This window comes from Tiliqua scincoides, chromosome 8 (assembly GCF_035046505.1).
Source record: "Tiliqua scincoides isolate rTilSci1 chromosome 8, rTilSci1.hap2, whole genome shotgun sequence".
Classification (NCBI taxonomy): Eukaryota; Metazoa; Chordata; class Lepidosauria; order Squamata; family Scincidae; genus Tiliqua; species Tiliqua scincoides.
Genome location: NC_089828.1, coordinates 45960544 through 45980171, shown reverse-complemented (window position 1 = coordinate 45980171; position 19628 = coordinate 45960544). Strand labels below are relative to the sequence as shown.

The 19628-nt window shown below is 48.9% G+C and overlaps 1 protein-coding gene across 1 annotated transcript; it reads left to right on the top strand.

Moving 5' to 3' along the window:
- The first annotated feature begins 8627 nt into the window (after nt 1–8627).
- On the top strand, nt 8628–18553 carry CRYBA1 (crystallin beta A1). The gene is made up of 6 exons (XM_066635776.1): nt 8628–8658; nt 12245–12309; nt 12637–12755; nt 13439–13580; nt 14860–15002; nt 18406–18553. The coding sequence occupies exons 1-6, from the start codon at nt 8628–8630 to the stop codon at nt 18551–18553; spliced, it is 648 nt and encodes a 215-aa protein (XP_066491873.1).
- Nucleotides 18554–19628: the final 1075 nt, after the last annotated feature.

Below are 19628 nucleotides of genomic sequence, written 5' to 3'. Positions count from 1 at the left end.
AAATTGTCAAGGCACACCCTCAGTTTTTTGACAATTGACAAGGCACACTACACTGCTGGTGAGGGGCTTAAATCCCCCAACGGCCCTACTAAGAAATGACCCCCAAATTCCCACGGCACACCTGCAGACCATTCATGGCACACCAATGTTCCACGGCTCAGTGGTTGAAAACAGCTGCTATGGGTTATTGTAAATGGCACACGCAAACAGCCAGAGATTGTCTTTCACTTTGCGTTGGATTATTACGTCTGGATTGACTTCATTTTTAACACAAATCATTCTCTAGTCCTCTCCCCACACTGGCATTATTTTCTTCCCAAACAGGGAAATTGGAGTTTTGCACCCTACAATCAGACCACCCTAAATCAGATTACCTGGGTTGTATTCAAGGAGAAACAGGGACCGGAGCTCCCAGACTTCTGCTGCAGGAATGGTGACATCATCAGCTTCATTCAGATGCTGTCTTCAAAACATTTTTGCAAAGGACCTGAGGATCAGGCTCAGCAAAAGGCCAACTGAGAACTTTGCCTTGGGGCACATGTTAATATCTAGGCCAGGGGTGTCAAACGTATTTCATACAGTGGGTGAAATAGCATGCATGTTACCCGCTGAGGGTTGGGAGTGCCTTCACTAAGCAGGAACTGACTTGGACTGCTCCTTTCCCCATAATGTTCTTTGCCTCCTGAGGCATCCTTCCACCTCTCCATCCCAGTAACAGCTCTGCTGAAAGGGTGGCACTGGGAGAGCCCAATTTATCACATGGGCTGGATAAAGAGCTTCTCCAATCTCACATATTGTGCTTGCTTGTGACTTAGCCTCCACACACATGTGTCTTCCCTTGATCTTTTAGCCCCAGTCCACTTCCTTTGCAGTTTGGGGGCAAGACTGAAGCAGAGGTCAACACAACATCAATGTTTAATAGGACACATGGCTTTGAATGCCATTTTTATTATCCATGTTATCTCTGTTTCATCATAGTTTGTTCACTAGCTCAAGAACTGTATTAGTCACACAATCCTGTCCATTCTTGTTGAGATTCAGAGTTGGGGAGTGGAAGCTGAGACATAATCAGGGCATCTGAGATAAATTTTATCAGTGGGTACAAAGTTCCTTTGGGAGGAGGGTACAAAGATGCTTTGGGGCACCTTCCCTTTTCCATTGGATCATAATTTCTACAAATTACAATATATAAAACTATGTAGGCTTACATGAACTGTGAATGTTAGCCTTCACACAATATAGGCAAACATTTTATGAGACCCCAGGAAATTTCCAGAACCCCTTCTTTGGCTCTTGGGCCCCCTATTTTGGACTTGGAGCCCTGGTACAATTTATTCCCTGAACCCGTCTCTCATGGGCCCTGAGCAGAGTGACTGATGAGAACCATCACAGCACACAAGTACACATGCAAAAGCACACCACAGCATGCTTGTTCTAGCCCAGGGCTCTCCAAATTACAGCCCGTGGGCCACATCCAGCCTGCCTCAAGCTTTTATCTGGCCCACAGCATGGTGGTGGGGAAGCCTCAGCCTTCCAGATTGCAGCAACGCACTGGGTGATCACAGTGCCTTATGCCAAGGAGATGTTTCCACAGGTCTCCCCAGAAGGCTCTGTGCCTGTGGGGTTTTTCTTAAATGATCTCCAAATTTATAACATTTGCTTATTTGCTTAAAGATCCAACTAAAACTCATTCATTCATTCATTCATGAAAACGTGGTTTTTTTGTTCCCCAAAATATGTAAAATATACAATGTGGCCCCTTGTACTGGAAAGTCTGGAGACCCCTGCTCTAGCCCATAACCCATCTCTCTTCCATGCACCTTCTCCTCTTTCTATCTGGCTCCAGGGAGATGGAAGGGGTGTGGTGGAGGAGGCCAGGACCCCCAATCAGTTGCCATGTGGGATGGGTAAGCTGGCCCTGCCTCTGCCCCCAGTTTTGGGTCCCTCTCGGCATCCTCCACCAATCCATCGCTTCCAACCATCATCACTAACAGTGCCATCCTCCCTATGTTGGCAACCTTCAGTCTCGAAAGACTCTGGTATCGCGCTCTGAAAGGTGGTTCTGGAACAGCGTCTAGTGTGGCTGAAAAGGCCAATTCGGGAGTGACAATCCCTTCCACACTGGGAGCAAGTGCAGTCTGTCCCTGGTCAGCCTCCCTAACCAAAACGAAAACATACAGGAAGAACAGCAGGCCACCGCTGTGCAACCGGTCCCCCCATGGAGTCTTGAGCTATTGAGGACCTCCAAACTGCAGGGGACAGCAAGAAGGAAGAGGGCTGGGGTTGAACAACCAGGCAAAAGTACGAAAACATGGAGGCTAAGTTGTAAGTGATTTGCAGAAGTCTTCCTGCGTGCCCATCACCAAGGGAAGGCATTATCCATCTTCTGTGAAGCCTCCATGTCCTTCAGACTCCTGTTTCCAGGACAACAGCTCCTTTGTGGATTGCTCTGACCCACTACCTCTTTGCTCTTCCCTGCTGAAACCATTTCTCAGCAGCCCTTGTAGGAGTTGCAGGCAGGTGGTTGGTTGTAGTAGGAACGTATGGGTTTTGTTTACTTTTGTTCCATTTTTTGCAGGCTTGATCCCTCTTCTCAAGCCACTTACAATAATCCCTAAAACAGCAATCCCTACTGCAAAAGGTTGGAACAGAATTCATGGCAGCAATAATTCAGCAAACCTCAACATGTATGTGTTGATTTAAAAGATTTATACCCATCATTCCCTTTCCCTCCAATAACACCCACAATCCGAATTAGCGGAATCCAGAGAGCCAGAAATCCAGCATTAAAAGCCTTTTTAAAAAATCACACTGAAAAGCGCATAAAGCGGGAGCTGGTCTGGCCTCTGTAGGGATCAAGATCATCCCAAAAAGGATGCTACTTCTTGTGGATACATTTCAATGAGACAACAGAGAGAGGAAGCACCTCAAGCCTCTGATGGGCCACTGTAGTTGGCTGGCAAGCAACATTTGGCCTAGTGGCAGGCCTAGTTAGGCAGGCCTGGAGTTAGGCTAGGGACAGCTGTATGCTAGAGACAGGGAATGGCAAGCTGGGCTAACCCTTTCAGGAGGCAGCAGATTGGTGGAGGCACCCATCTCTTCTTTTCAGAGCTCCTCTTCCTCCTTCTTGAATTGGAAAAGGAAGAGGGGAACAGAGAGGAAGAGGAAATGTGGAAGGGAGGACGAGAGCACTGAAGTGGAACACTGGAGAGTGGTAGGAGCAGAGGCTGGCACATCATCGGATAAGGGGACAGCATTTGGCATGCCACCTCAGGCATCAGAAAGTCCTGGGCCAGCCCTGGGGGGTGCAGGAGGGTGTTTTTTGGAGCTAGCAAGGACCAGATATACCACTGACAAGCTGCAACCTGTGAGCAGCTTGATTTGTTTTGTATCTTTCCCGCAAGAAGAGATGGGAGAGAAATTGGCCCAGCTGGAGCCTGTGAGATCAAAGGTGGAAGAAGGGGCAAGAAATTCACCTTGCAGTAGGAGGTTCCATAGCTTAGTGGTGGAGCACCTGCCCTTCTTGGAGAAGGTATGCATTTGAATCTCCAGCAGCATTTCCAGGGAGGTCTGGGGAAGTTTTGAAACCCTAGAGAGCCGCCATCAGTCAGGATAGCGTTACAGATCAACACGATCATAATTTCTTTTCAATCTATGCCTATGCCAGGCCCTTATAAATGCAAGGATAAATGCTGCTGCCAGGCAACATAAGCACCTGCTTTATGTGCCAACAACAGATATGGATGAGATCATTTCACCCAGAACTCATACACACAAAATGGATACCAGGGCACAGGCTTTCTGAGCCACAGGCCGCATTCCTGAAGAACCCTGGTCAAACCTCTGATTATGCTGTGCCTTCTAGTCACATCTGCAAGAGGGATCTGAAGGCCTTAGGAGTGGACCTCAACAGGTGGGAAACCCTGGCCTCTGAGCAGCCCGCTTGGAGGCAGGCTGTGCAGCATGGCCTTTCCCAGTTTGAAGAGACACTTGGCCAACAGTCTGAGGCTAAGAGGCAAAGAAGGAAGGCCCATAGCCAGGGAGCAGACCAGGGACAGACTGCACTTGCTTCCAGTGTGGAAGAGATTGTCATTCCCGAATTGGCCTTTTCAGCCACACTAGACGCTGTTCCAGAAACACCTTTCAGAGCACGATACCATAGTCTTTTGAGACTGAAGGATGGCATCAGTTCAGTTCAACAGTTCTAGTCACACCCTGGAAGGAAGAAGATAGTTCAATGTATGTGACCTCCTGTCTGTATTGTCCCCAGTGAATGTAACCTCCTTTGTTACTCTGTAACGTGACGTGCACGTGGGACACACACACACACACACACACACACACACACACCACTACAGGCCCAAATTTTTAAAATTTTGATATTTTTGAATAATACCATCATGTTACATATCAATCAATGTGGAATCTCATGAGGAACACAATGAAACAAAGTATGTTGAAATATCTCTATTCTATCAAACGTTATAGCCAAAAAACCAGCTGGGTGGGGCAATATGCATCACCATGCCCACCGCAGGGCATTGCCCCACCCTCTGCAGGGGATGGGAGGAGGGCGGTCATAGGGGTGATGTGCTGGCCTCCCACACCAGGTGATGCAAACCCTATTATGCAACTGCCTGTTCTTGCTATGAAGCAACCCTAGTCCCCCTGGTATGTGAACATTTGCATTTTAGCTGCTCCCAGTATCCTGCCTTGGGCAATATCCTGTCCTTCCACATTCTGATTAGAAGGATTTTTCCTTAATTGTAGGCTAGGAATATGCACATCAGCCCTCCTCCCAAAGCCGTTTTAGACACACACATCTGCACACCAAAATGGGGCACACAGCTCATTCTTCCTTCCTGATAGCATAGTTAATGAGCTTATCTCCAGAACTACATGTTGCAGCAGCTCTAAAACTCCTTCTATATTTTTGAACAGCAAACTGTTACTCTCCATGTGTACAACAATCCTGTGTGTGTTGCACCAGGACTGAGGGCCCAATCCTGTTAAACTTTCCCGTGCCAAGGCAGCTGTGCCAACAGGGCACGCACTGCATCCCAAGTGCATGTCAGTCATGAAGGCCTCCTCAAGGTAAGGCAACATTTGTTTCCTTATCTTGGGACTGTATTGCAGCTGCATCAGCACTGGAAAGTTGGGCAGGATTGGATCCTGAGTCTTCAGGCTACTCCGAACTCCTGGATCCCTGCAAACCAGCTCCATATTCCCCTTCAGGAAAGCAAGTAACTCTATCTTGTGCTTGGAACTTATTACTTTCCCTTTTTGCCACCATTACCTTTCCTTTTTCTTTCTCCCTGGAGCAGTGGTGTAGCTAGAGGGGGTGCAAAGCACTAAGTCTTGCAGGTAATCTTACTGCAGCATGCAAGGGCCTCTCCCCTCCTTTTTGGAGTCATTCCAGGAGGGAGGAGCAAAATGGAGATGTACGTCTGGCTCCAAGAGGGGAGGGACCCCTTGCACACTGCGGTGAGACTCCCTGCAAGACTTAGTGCTTTGCACCCCCTCTAGCTATGCCATTGCCCTAGAGAAGCTAGTGGCTAGCAGCTGGGGACGAATAGCAGGGACTCCTAAAAATCCTTAAAGTGGCCCCTTTTTCCTGATTTCTTTGGACTGCACCAAATACAGTCTGCTTTACAAGCAACCACCACATTAATTTTAGGACGGTAAAACACACCGTTATCACATGATATTTCTATCTTTATTCTTTTATAATAAAATTCTGTGCTGGGGGGGCAGTCATGGAGGCCTCCTCAAGGTAAGGGAATGTTTGTTCCCTTATCTCGGGGTTGCATTTTGACTGCATCAGCACTCGAAAGTTGGATCAGACAGGGCCCTGCTGTGCCTCTTTCTTAAGGAAGGGGGATTTTCTGAGATATGTTAGTTTGTTATCCAATCTTAAGATAACAATGGTGCAGTTCACAAAGCCAGCTTCATCGGTAACGGTAGACAATCCTGAGCGATGGAGGGGCACATGGTCTGACTCAGCAGATGGCAGCATCCAATGAACTGATGGCAAGGAAGGAGAGAGTTGAACCATAGTGGTGAGTGGTGCCCAACCTGAGCATGAGGTTGGGAGTCAGGTCCGGGTGAAGCTGCCACAAGAGCAGAAGCACTGCTGCCCAAGCAGTTACACTGACAAGCGCACACACCCCAGACAGAAGCTCATCTCAGTGGGAGCTGGAAACTGGGACTCCAGAGTCCCTGTTAAGCCTCCAGCTGGGTCTGGGCTGGGGTGGCGGGAACAGTCGGAGTGCTTTGTCTCATTTCCTATTGCTCATTTGTGCAAAACAAAAGAGGCACTCAGGCGCCGGGCAGAATGCTGAGCCTGCAGCCCGGGTGCCACTGCCACCAACCCCACTGTTGTCACATTGCCTTGGAGCAGAAGCGACAGCCTGGGCACCAGGCCCATCTGCCCGGTTTTCAGAGGAGGCTTTGCTCACCCCATTGGTGAACAGAACACACACTGTTAAATCATGCTGTGTTTGTGCAGGCATAAGGTCGGGGTGAGTGAGAGATGGCTACTATGCTCGGCCGTTACTTCCTGCCGCCACCTTGCCCAAAGAAGTCTGAGATGCATCTTGGGAGTTTCGTCATTCATTGTTCGTCATCCCTGAAGTGTAGGAAATTCCAAAACCAAATATCCAGGGTTGGTTTTCATGTAAAGACAGTACATGAGGCTCAAGGTGGTTTTGAAATACGCAGAACAAGTGGGAACAAGCCATAGGCCAGGGGTGCCAAACAGAAGGCCCACAGGCCGGATGTGGCCTACAGAAGCTCCTAATCTGGCCCACGTGATAGTTGAGCTCTACTAGCACCACCGTTACCTGCTGAGCTGTGTTGTGGTGTCACTGCTGAAAGGGCAGCCCACATGAAAATTGGACTCTCCCAATTATCTTGAAAATACGATCAAGATTTGTGAATTTACTTTTCTGTCATTTGCAGCTAAGGAGTTCCCAAGTGAGGAAAAGTGCATGTTTCTGGCCATCACCTGCTTAATGACATCACTTCCTGCTTAATGACATCACTTCCAGCCCTCCGCAGGCATCCTGAATGCTATTCAACCCAAAGTATGAAACAAATTTGACACCCTTGCCATAGGCTTTGTCCTATCACCCAAAGGTAACACCAGTCCCACTAGGGCAACAGTGTGCCCCGTCTCCTGAGGGTCAGCTCCAAAACTTGGTTCCTTCCCAATTCAAAGGAAAAAAAAATACTCTTTTCTTCAGTCTCTTTTTTTCCTGCCTCCTCAGAATGAAGTCCAAGACTATTTCAGCTCTCACCCACAGAGGGATGACATTCCTAATTGACCACGACTTCCCATTTCATTAATCTCCCTTAGAGAATCCAGTGCACGAAGGGGAGAATGGCGCAGAAGAGAAATGTGGGAGAGAGGAGAATTCTCCTGTGCCATTCTCCTCTTTGTTTTCAAATCCAGGGAGCAGGAGGAAGAGCGATGTGCATGGCAGTTGGTGCACCACTAGATAACAGGGAAGGATTTTGTGTGCTACAAACACAATCCTATGCATGTCTGCACAGATGTAAGCCCCACTGTGTTCAACGGGACGTAAACCAGACAAAGTGTTCTAGGATTGCAGCCTGCCTCACATATGCTAAGTTCCTTGTGTATGTGCTGGTTCTGTTCCCGAGGTCTGTACGCAAGTATACAGGTCAAAACAGCTGGCTGGCTCTTACCGAACCAATGCTATCAAGCCTGTGCAAAAGGACCACAAAAGATGTACTGCATCTGCACATAGCTCAGTCGTCTGTTAACTCAGGGGGCCAATATGCTGGGAGTTCTTGGCCAGCCCTGGGAATAGGGGGGAAGTGTCTCCCAAGCACGTGATCCCCCACAGACAACCAGAGAGGGCGGAAAATGGACCACCCACAGTTGCAGCTGATACTTCAGTGCCAGCTGCAGGCAGTTCGTTCTTCACCATCTTTGCTGGTCGGAGGGGGAGCACTCACTTGATGAGACACTGCAAGTGATCAAAAGCAATCTTTTTCCCTGAGACCCCGTGGACCACTTCTCAGGGTCTCACGGACCACCTGCGGTCCACTGACCCTAGATTGGGAACCAGTATCTTAACGGAAGGAAAGCTAAAGTGTCCATGTGGGACTGAATTACTCCTGCCTGGCTATTTCCTGTTCTCCCTCACCTTTTTGTTGGCTTATAGATGAAAACCTCCTTGGGTTTGTCTTTGTGCTTACATCCCTTTGTAAAGTGCTGTGTACGCCAAAGGTATTGCATAAATAGCGGCCATCATTATTGTCCCAGTACCGGTGTCGTTTTCGAGCAACCGGAGGGGTGTGTTTCACAGAGATGAGACGGGGAAGGTGCTGTGTTAGAAATTATTCATTCTGGGGGAGCCAGCTCTGCATTCCTGAATGCAATCACTCCACCGTGTGTGAAGGGGGGGGCAATTGTTGGCCCCAACCTCCGCCAAGAATGCGACTTGGCCTGCAGAACCGAGGGAATGAAATCTCCCGGGATCAAGGGAGGCACAATGGCAGAGAATACATCATGCTGACCACAGCTCAACTGTCGCCCAGGGCCTGTCGGGATGTGGGCACTATATAAACAAAGAGCCCATCGCAGAGGCAGGCAGCCCATGGAGGAACTGTCAGCTTTCAGCGAGCGAGGTAAGTGAGTCGCTCCAGGGACCTGGGCTTCCCCATTATGCCAAGTGGAGCCTCTAATCTGGAACTCCGACCCATCTCTGACCCCCTCCCCCCCCCCGTATCAAACCATCCTTACAGAAGTAACAGCTGTGTGTGTACGTATGTGTGCATGTATGGACAAGAGCTGGTGTTTACTGAGCGTTCAAGTACTTTGCGCACTTTTAACCACCCTGTAAGGTAAGTCAGTATTATTGTCCCCATAATATAGATGAGAGATTGGGGCTTGTTGTCTAACACCATTTCACGGCTGAGGCAAAATTTGAACCAAGGTGGTGGATTGTTCAGTTCAGTTCAGTGAGACCTTGATTGGCATAAAGTGGTGGACTGGTTGGAGGTGTCTGCCTCTGACTGCCAATGACCTCCACCCCTCCACCTCCCAGTCCCCAGATTCAGAAAGAAATAAGGGAGCAGAGGAGAAGAGGAATTGAGGAGGAGAGGAGGGACAGGATGTCAGGCCTAGACCAGAGTTTCTCAACCAGTGGTACTCATACCACAGGTGGTGCGTGAGGTGGTGTCCTGTGGTAACTGCAGGACCCCCCACTGCCTGGCAGCAAGACCACCAATGAAACATGACAAGCAGCAGTTGGAGGCTTGGCTTGGAAGGCAGAGTTCCAATGTGCGCTAGTTGCATGCTCAAACATGCCATCCTGTCCACCCTGAGCTCTTACCCGTGTTTGTTGCATTGTGCCTGACCTCCCAATCTAGAAGTAACTGGTGATGACATCATCGCCAGTTACTTCTGGTGGTACTTCCAATAGGTGGATCATAAGAAGTGGTACAACAGGGGACAAGTGTAGAGAAATGCTGCTCTAGACCACCCCTCCATACTTCCTCTTCTGCTCCATTCTCATCGTCCTTTTTAAATCCAGGGTGTCACAGAGGTGGGATTTCCACCACCCTGTTGTTATATGCTCTCAGAGCAGTAAAAAAGTGTGCGGGAAGAAGGATGCTGTGCTTTGAAATTGTGGATGCTGAAATTGGGAAAGCAAGATGTCTTTCTCTGCAAAATCCAGGGTGTACGAAAATGTAAATGCTTTCCTGTAAGTCCCGTTTGGAAGGAGCCCAGTTTGTGAAATCATTTGAAGCAGATGAAGGCATCTGGAGGTCTGCCCAGTCAGAGGAATAAAACTGCCACTTAAAGATGCCAGTGCAGAGTTACTGCCTGGAGCAAAAAGAGAGTAATTCATCAGGTGGTCAGTTGTGATGAGCAAAGAGGCAGCAAGGACAGGGAGCAGGTACTGTCAATTTGGAGAGATGCCAGGCACGGGACAGGCTACCTGTTATAGTAACAGATGGGCAGACCATAACTCAGCAGAAATTAAGGTTACTTGATTGGGCTGGACTCACTGGGCTTTTAGCTGTATAAGTGGAGAACTTGAGCCTATGGAGATGTGCTTTGTGTTTGAAGTACTGTGGGATGCTCTGCCTGATTGAACATCCACCCTGCACAGTGGGACTTTGGGAATGTAAACATGTAGTAAGTAGCTACAGGTGTCCCCCAGTAACCGTGGATTCAGGTATCCGCGGATCTGGGGGACCCTGCGCCCATTAACATTGTTTTGATGCTTACCATGGCTAAATGTTTCCTTGACAGGATACTATAAACATGCAAGCTTATAGCGTGACATGCAGACAGCCTGCAGGCAGCCTGAATGTGTGAAGAAACTAGATGGAACATTAACAGGAAGCAGTTAACTTCCTACTTCCTGTTAACATTCAATTTAGGCGGAAGATTGGGGGCAGTGGAGTAGCTGGAGGGGGGCAGAGCACCCAGTTTGGCGGGGGCAAGCAGCCCCTCCCTTTGGAGCCATTCCCGGTGGGGGGAGCAAAATGGAACCGAATGGCTCTGAAGGGAGAGGCCACTTGCCCCCCACCAAACTGGGTGTTCCGCCCCCTCCAGCTACGCCACCACTTGGGGGTGACATGATTACAACGTTAAGTCACCCTCGAACTTCTGGAATGCCGCACTCCATAAGGTAAGTGCCACATTGAGTGTGATGCACCCTTCGGGATGCCTCTCCTTCCAGCTCTCAGCTCTGTCCCTTCACCCCTATGCTACGTGCACGCTTATCAGGTGAGGTCCCTACTTGTGCATGCCATTTGCTTTGTTTTTGTACCTGAGAGGGAAATCCTCCAGTTCCCTGCTCTCCCCTGTAAAGGTTGCAGCTCTGCAGAGCTGAACCAGCATTTTGAAATTGGAAGGATTTTCAAATGCCATACTTGGAACTTAAATGTCACAACTTGACCTCAACACGGAGTTGACGGCAGTGAATATAAAAGGTCCTAAAATGTTGTACACCACTTGCCAGTTGTTGATGGCTGTTGCTGCATCATTTGCACATCCAGGTAGTATGAGAAGAGTATTCACCATCCATCTCCGCACAGGAGAATTCCCTGGAAGAAATTGGTTTCCATTCTGCAATCTTGTCTGTCCATCAGCTCCAGTGGGGCTGTGCCATTTTGCTACATGAAATTACCTTGTAGGAAAGATACTCAGAGCACCTTCACCACTGAAGCACCACAGCCTTATTCACTTGCGTGCATCTTAAAGAGATTAATGAGAAGTGATCCTTGTAGACAGTTTACACCAGGTGTTGGCAACATACAACCCTTGGGCTGGGTCCAGCCTGCCACCTGACGTTATCGAGTTTGTGCAGAGATTGGCGTGGGAGGTGAAGCCTCCTGCCCAATTTGCCTTGGACCAGATAGGGCATTTACAGAGCTGCCTGCCCATGCTTGGGGAGTCCCCATGCCATGTCCTGTCCAGCATGTAGCAAATTAGCTTTGCCTCTCAAGCCAAACTCCACGTAGCTGCTTCCAGGAGCTCAACAACCCAGAAGTTAGGCGATATCATGATGGTGTCATCACTATATGACTCGCCCCTTTGCCCAAAAGGGTTGCCAATCCTTGGTTTACACCAGGGGTGCCCAAACCCCGGCCCGGGGGCCACTTGCGGCCCTCGAGGCCTCTCAATGCGGCCCTCAGGGAGCACCCAGTCTCCAATGAGCCTCTGGTCCTCCTGAGATTTGTTGGAGCCCACACTGGCCCGATGCTACTGCTCTCAGCATGACGGCCAACTGTTCGACCTTTCGCATGAGCTGTGGTATGAGGGCTCCCTCTATTGCTTGCTGTTTCACATCTGTGATGCAGCAGTGGCAGCAAAGGAAAGGCAAGCCTTGCTTTGTGCAAGGCCTTTTATAGGCCTTGAGCTATTGCAAGACCTTCATTCATTCATATAAGTTCATCTTTAATAAATTCATTTATGTAAACTTATGTAAATTTATTCAAATTTTAAATGTAAATTAATTCTTTTTTTCCCTCTGACACAGTGTCAGAGAGACGATGTGGCCCTCCTTCCAAAAACTTTGGACACCCCTGGTTTACACTGTAGACTGCTGAGAACACTCTTATCAGATGCTGCCCTCTACTGGAGGCAGTGGGTTTGCGACAGGGGAGGTGTGTGAATTCCAAGGGACTTTGACTCTAGGTCCCATGAGTGTGGTCAGGATTTTAGCCAAGTCTGAAATAGTTTTTCCCTTTTTCTTAGAAGCCACCCCAGCAGCCAAGATGGCTCAGACAAACCCTCAGCCGGCACAGCTTGGCCCATGGAAGGTACGTCTCAAATACCAGGGTTTGCTTTTAGGAATTGTTTTTGTTGTTGTTGTTTTTTAAAAAAAGAGCACTAAAAAGAAAATAAACCTTTCAGCATAAATGTGGCTTGACCTGGAGAGGGGAAAAGCTGTCCAGTCACAAGCTTGACCCTGCCAGGAGGCATGGAGATGCCAGGGCTTCAAGCAGAAGAAGAAGGTCCATAAAGTACAGCAAAGCCAGTTATTCCATGTATTAAGCATGTCCTTTTCCCACACACACATGTATGTGCATGTGTGCACATCATCATCACAAGGCAGGGCTCCAACCTGATAGTGTGCTCCCTTTCAGATCAGTGTCTATGACCAGGAGAACTTCCAAGGGAAGCGGATGGAATTTGCCACCTCTTGTCCCAACATTATGGAGTGCAACTTCGACAATGTCCGCTCACTCAAGGTGGAAAGTGGCGCGTGAGTATGGTTCCAAGACTCCCAAGAATAGCCGTGACTTTGTAGTTAGTGAAGTTGTGATGCCATTAAAGGTGACTTATCAATTCACCTCAATAGTGGAGTTGCAGCTGTGGCACAATCAACAGGCATGTGACCCAAGTGCTAGAAGATGCTCTCCCTCATACCTAAAAGTTGCACGTATCTACCTGTTTTCATGAAGAGGTTCCAAAATTGGTCAGCCAATGTTCATCCAGAAGGTTCTGTTCCAAGGCCCGTGGTCAGCCAGCAATATGTACATGGCTGAATTTGGCAGCAGGCCAGGACAGCTGGTGGGCAGGTATGGGGTGCAGGGGTGCAGGACATCCCTCACCAGCTGGCCACCTCCCCTCAGCCCGCCACCTGAAGCAAGGGGTTCAGCCACCCTCTTGGCTGGGCCGTCTCTGCCATCTGCCGAGGAGGGCAGGTCAAGAACCTGCCTCATAATGTGGTCAGGCCAGGAGCAACTCACAAGGCTATATTTAGCCCAGTAATGCCTGCAAGATTACGGTTTCCTTCCTTGGGTCACTTGTAAGCAGCTCACAAGTGCTGCAGGGCAGCCCGGTCGATTCAGTGCACAGGCAGGGCAGGGGGTGCCACGTGGCCATTGCGCTCCTGCCTTCCAAGGGACCCCACCTGCAGCCACCTCTCCTTCCTCCTCTTTGCAGCTGGCTTGGCTATGAACACACCAGCTTCTGTGGGCAACAGTTTGCCCTGGAGCGAGGCGAATATCCCCGGTGGGAGGCCTGGAGTGGCAGCAACGCCTACCACGTCGAGAGGCTGATGTCCTTCCGCCCCGTCTGTGCAGCTGTGAGTATCACTTTTGGGACTTGCAGGAGAGCCTCAAGGTGCTTGGTAGCCAAAATCCCATTCAAGCCTTCATTTGGGCCAGTGCTTACCAGGCACGCGGCAAGCTTCTGAGTCAGACAGAGCTCTTCCTTGGGCTGGAGGTTTCTAATAAGGGATGCTACAGAGAAAAACAAAAATCTTTTTTAAGTTTCTTTAAAAAGGGGTCTCCTTTCCAGGTGCTGGGAATGATGCAGTGGTGTGTGTTTGGGAGAAGCCAAGGGCCTATCTGTCTTTGGCTACAATCCTATCCCCCCCTTACCTGGGAGTAAGCCCCATTGACTATAATGGGGCTTACTTCTGAATAGACATGCCTAAGATTGGGCTCTTTATTACTTTTTTTTGCTTGGGGTGTGAAAATGCCAAAGGTTGGCCTTCTCTGCACCCCACTCCAGCATCACTGCTCAGGAAAATGGGCATTGCTCAAAAAGAGGAAGACTATTTAAAAGGGAGCGCAATAGTTGAAGGGTTGGAAGCTTTGTTGTCTTCCATTCCATTCCTCTCTTTCATTTCCAAGTTAGGAGGCGGAAGATGGAGACAGGCAGTAAGCCAATCCACCCCTTGCCAGTCCACCAAAGGCAACACCTCTGACAGCTTCAGGGTCAGGCTGGCTCTGTCCAAAACTGGGAGGAAATGAGAGAGAAAGGAAAGCTTTGGTTGTATCCCGTGCAACTAAAAACCACACATGGCTCTGGCACTGGCTACAGCCACAGAGGTCCTGAGAGGGCTAATTATTGGAAAGGAAGGGGTACAAGGATTCACCCCAGCCTGGACATTGTGCTCTCTGCCTTGCCTTTGCCAGCTACTGCCACGGAATGGAACTGCTCACAGCAGACGAACAGGCACTTTGTATCCACTCCAAGTCATCTACATTCTCTGTTCACATGCCCCATTGTTGAATGCGGAGGCCAGTGTTAAGAGAGCAGTTAGAGTGCTGGACTCACTGCAGAGTCCAAATGCCCACGCAACTTGGCCACAGAGCGGCTTCAGGCCAGTTGTTATCTCACAGGATCATAGATGGTAAAGTTATAAGGGACCTTCAAGGCCATCTCTCAGTCTAACCTACCTCGCAGGGTTGTTGTGAGAATCAAGTGGGAGGAGAACTATAGCTGCCACTCTGAGCATCTTGAGATACTGGCAAGGTAAAAATGTCACGTACTAGCAGAGTCCTGCTCCAGACCACAACTGCTGGGCTAAACAAGACTGTTGGTCTGATCCGGGGTTTGTCCTTCTGCACCCACAGAACCACAAGGAGTCTAGCATTACCCTTTTTGAAAAGGAGAACTTCATGGGGCACCAATGGGAAATCCACGATGACTACCCTTCCCTGCAGGCCATGGGCTGGGGCAACAACGAAGTGGGTTCCATGAAGATTCACTGTGGCGCGTAAGTAAGAGGGAGGGGCAGGTTGGTGGCAGGAGGCTGGAAGAAAGGACATGGGAGGCCAGGCAGTGTTCTGTGCACCAAGACCAAGGTGCACAAAGAAAGAAGGGTTCCACTAAATAAAGAAAGAAGGGTTCCACTAAATCCAGGAGGGTGCCCGCATGGCTAACCAGCCAAGTTAGAGAGGCTGTGAAGGGCAAGGAAGCTTCCTTCCGTAAATGGAAGTCTTGCCCTAATGAGGAGAATAAAAAGGAACATAAACTGTGGCAAAAGAAATGTAAGAAGGTGATATGGGAGGCCAAGCGAGACTATGAGGAACGCATGGCCAGCAACATTAAGGGGAATAATAAAAGCTTCTTCAAATATGTTAGAAGCAGGAAACCCGCCAGAGAAGCGGTTGGCCCTCTGGATGGTGAGGGAGGGAAAGGGGAGATAAAAGGAGACTTAGAGATGGCAGAGAAATTAAATGAGTTCTTTGCATCTGTCTTCACGGCAGAAGACCTCGGGCAGATACCGCTGCCCAAACGGCCCCTCCTAACCGAGGAGTTAAGTCAGATAGAGGTTAAAAGAGAAGATGTTTCAGACCTCATTGATAAATTAAAGATCAATAAGTCACCGGGCCCTGATGGCATCCACCCAAGGGTTATTAAGGAATTGAAGAATGAAGTTGCAGATCTCTTGACTAAGGTATGCAACTTGTCCCTCAAAACGGCCACGGTGCCAGAAGATTGGAGGATAGCAAATGTCACGCCTATTTTTAAAAAGGGAAAGAGGGGGGACCCGGGAAACTATAGGCCGGTCAGCCTAACATCCATACCGGGTAAGATGGTGGAATGCCTCATCAAAGATAGGATCTCAAAACACATAGACGAACAGGCCTTGCTGAGGGAGAGTCAGCATGGCTTCTGTAAGGGTAAGTCTTGCCTCACGAACCTTATAGAATTCTTTGAAAAGGTCAACAGGCATGTGGATGCGGGAGAACCCGTGGACATTATATATCTGGACTTTCAGAAGGCATTTGACACGGTCCCTCACCAAAGGCTACTGAAAAAACTCCACAATCAGGGAATTAGAGGACAGGTCCTCTCGTGGATTGAGAACTGGTTGGAGGCCAGAAAGCAGAGAGTGGGTGTCAATGGGCAATTTTCACAATGGAGAGAGGTGAAAAGCGGTGTGCCCCAAGGATCTGTCCTGGGACCGGTGCTTTTCAACCTCTTCATAAATGACCTGGAGACAGGGTTGAGCAGTGAAGTGGCTAAGTTTGCAGACGACACCAAACTTTTCCGAGTGGTAAAGACCAGAAGTGATTGTGAGGAGCTCCAGAAGGATCTCTCCAGACTGGCAGAATGGGCAGCAAAATGGCAGATGCACTTCAATGTCAGTAAGTGTAAAGTCATGCACATTGGGGCAAAAAATCAAAACTTTAGATATAGGCTGATGGGTTCTGAGCTGTCTGTGACAGATCAGGAGAGAGATCTTGGGGTGGTGGTGGACAGGTCGATGAAAGTGTCGACCCAATGTGCGGCGGCAGTGAAGAAGGCCAATTCTATGCTTGGGATCATTAGGAAGGGTATTGAGAACAAAACGGCTAGTATTATAATGCCGTTGTACAAATCTATGGTAAGGCCACACCTGGAGTATTGTGTCCAGTTCTGGTCGCCGCATCTCAAAAAAGACATAGTGGAAATGGAAAAGGTGCAAAAGACAGCGACTAAGATGATTACGGGGCTGGGGCACCTTCCTTATGAGGAAAGGCTACGGCGTTTGGGCCTCTTCAGCCTAGAAAAGAGACGCTTGAGGGGGGACATGATTGAGACATACAAAATTATGCAGGGGATGGACAGAGTGGATAGGGAGATGCTCTTTACACTCTCACATAATACCAGAACCAGGGGACATCCACTAAAATTGAGTGTTGGGCGGGTTAGGACAGACAAAAGAAAATATTTCTTTACTCAGCGTGTGGTCGGTCTGTGGAACTCCTTGCCACAGGATGTGGTGCTGGCGTCTAGCCTAGACACCTTTAAAAGGGGATTGGACAAGTTTCTGGAGGAAAAATCCATTATGGGGTACAAGCCATGGTGTATATGCACAACCTCCTGATTTTAGGAATGGGTTAAGTCAGAATGCCAGATGTAGGGGAGGGCACCAGGATGAGGTCTCTTGTTATCTGGTGTGCTCCCTGGGGCATTTGGTGGGCCGCTGTGAGATACAGGAAGCTGGACTAGATGGGCCTATGGCCTGATCCAGTGGGGCTGTTCTTATTTTCTTATGTGCACACTCGATCCAGCCTTGAGCAAACAGCCCGTCTCTTCCTGCAGCACATAGGTCAGCAGCTGGCAATCCTTGATCCCAAATCCATGGGGGCAGGGGTTATTCATTTGTTAATTAAAAGTGTAATTTGTTAATTCATTTAAATTCATGTTAAATTAAAAGTGTAATTTGTGAAATAGCTAGGTCTCCATTGAACATCAGGCAGAGAGTAGAGTAGGAGAGCACTGCCTCCCCCCCAGCAATTTCCACCCAAGAGTATATATGTCAAGGGGCTTGTTAGCAATACGTGGCAGGGGTAGGGTTGGGGTAGAGATTGAGTAGTGGGTCCCTGGCCATCCACCTCTTCTTTAAAGTGGTTCTCTGGTAAGCTAATGGATAAGCCAGGCTCATAAAGATACTCAAGGCAGATGCTATATATCGGGGTGGCCAAACTTGCTTAATGAAAAAGCTCCGTATGATAAACTTCAGCTGATTAAGAGCTGTGATATTCAAGACGCATTTAAATTCTTGAATATATTTACTCACCCTGAACATTAAACATATGTTTTAACCCAGGGGACTCTTGGTTTATACCCAGCAAATAATTATAAAGCTTGAAATGTGTTTATTTACCTTTTATATTATGAGGCAAAAAGGAGCTCAGCCAATAGAGTAAATCTAGGCAACGGCCTTTGATCTCTTTTGGTCCTCCTACAGCTGTTTCCTTTAAATTAGAACTCCCTTTTAACCCTAGAAGGGGGGAACTCCACAGTGCCCTCTTGCTGCTACTTCCAGAAATGTCCCAATTGTCCCTTTAGTTACCAGTTGAGGTTCGCTGCCCAGCAACATACCTAGAAGGGGTGCAAAGTGCCAAGTTTTGTGTTTGCCTCCGTTTTGCGCCCACCACCCGGAATGGCTCTGAAAGGGAGGGGTCCGCTTGCACACTGCGGTGCGCTTCCTGCAAAACTTAGTGCTTTGCACCCCCTTTAGCTACACCACTGTCACTGCCACAAAAGCAGATTGCCAGGGATAAGAAGGGACTTATTTGTTTCCAGACAAGATGTGGGTGATGCTTTAGACCCCGCTCCCAATACTTCTTGACTTGGTTTGGTGGCTCAGTATTTCTTCCCTCTACTCTCCCCCGCCCCCACAGGTGGGTTTGCTACCAGTATCCTGGCTACCGTGGCTACCAGTACATCTTGGAGGCTGACCACCATGGCGGAGACTACAAGCACTGGCGGGAGTGGGGCTCGCACGCCCAGACTGCCCAGATCCAGTCCATCCGACGTGTCCAGCAGTAAGCCTCTGCGCCGGCTCCATCGCTTGCTTCAAGGGCTCATTCATTCATTCACAGAGTGCCAAAGTTGAAGGACCTCCCCTGGCCCTGCCCCTCTTGGGGCCCAGGCCAGGGTGATCTTCCTCCCCGCCGGGTCCTCCTGGTTGCTGTAACGATGAATAAACGCTTTGGACAAAAAAAAACCATATGGTCTGGACTAGCCGCACCCAGTGTGTTTGCATAGAGCTGGCTGCAGTAAAGCCACAGGAAGTGTAGTGGGACCATTTCAGCATCATAGCTTCTCAGCTCAATCCTATCAAGAGGCTGAATGGGCAGGCTAATCCAGTTAGGAACGGCACAGATATTTGAGCTCGGAGATAGCTCTCCAGTCACAGAGAAACAAAAGGCTAGGGCAGGAGGCATGAGCTTGAGTTAACACCACTAGGGAGGAACACATCGATGGAGCTAATCAGTGGAACTCCTTGCCACAGGATGTGGTGATGGCATCTGGCCTGGATACCTTTGAAAGGGGACTGGACAAGCCCATCATATGTTACAAGTCATGATGGCTATGTGCAACCTGCTGGTTTTTAGAAGTAGGTTACCTCAGAATGCCAGGTGCAAGGGAGGACACCAGGATGCAGTCTCTTGGGTGCTCCCTGAGGCATCTGGTGGGCCTCTGTGAGATACTGGAAGCTGGACTAGATGGGTCTCTGATCCAATCCAGGGCAATGTCACTGATGAGAATGGCCCACAGGGCTACTGTTGCCCTAGCAGGGCTGTCCAAAGTTTTTGGCAGGAGGGCCACATCATCTCTCTGACACTGTGTCAGGGGCCAGGGGAAAAATAATTAGTTTACATCTAAAAATTTGAATAAATTTACATAACTTTACATAAATGAATATATTAAAGATGAATTTTTATGAATGAATAAGGTCTTGCAATAGCTCAAGGCCTATAAAAGGCCTTGCACAAAGCAAGGCTGGCTTTTCCTTTGCTGCCACTACTGTATCACAGACAACAGCAAGCAGTGGAGGAAGACCTCATCCCACAGCTCACGCGAGGGGTCAAACAATCGCCCTCATGCTGAGAGCAGTTGC

Excerpts from the sequence above, each read along its gene's own strand:
- CRYBA1 (XM_066635776.1), top strand. The coding sequence starts at position 8,628 with ATGGAGGAACTGTCAGCTTTCAGCGAGCGAG. Across the intron at positions 8,659-12,244 it reads GTCAGCTTTCAGCGAGCGAG|AAGCCACCCCAGCAGCCAAG; the intron begins GTAAGTGAGTCG and ends CCTTTTTCTTAG. Across the intron at positions 12,310-12,636 it reads CACAGCTTGGCCCATGGAAG|ATCAGTGTCTATGACCAGGA; the intron begins GTACGTCTCAAA and ends GCTCCCTTTCAG.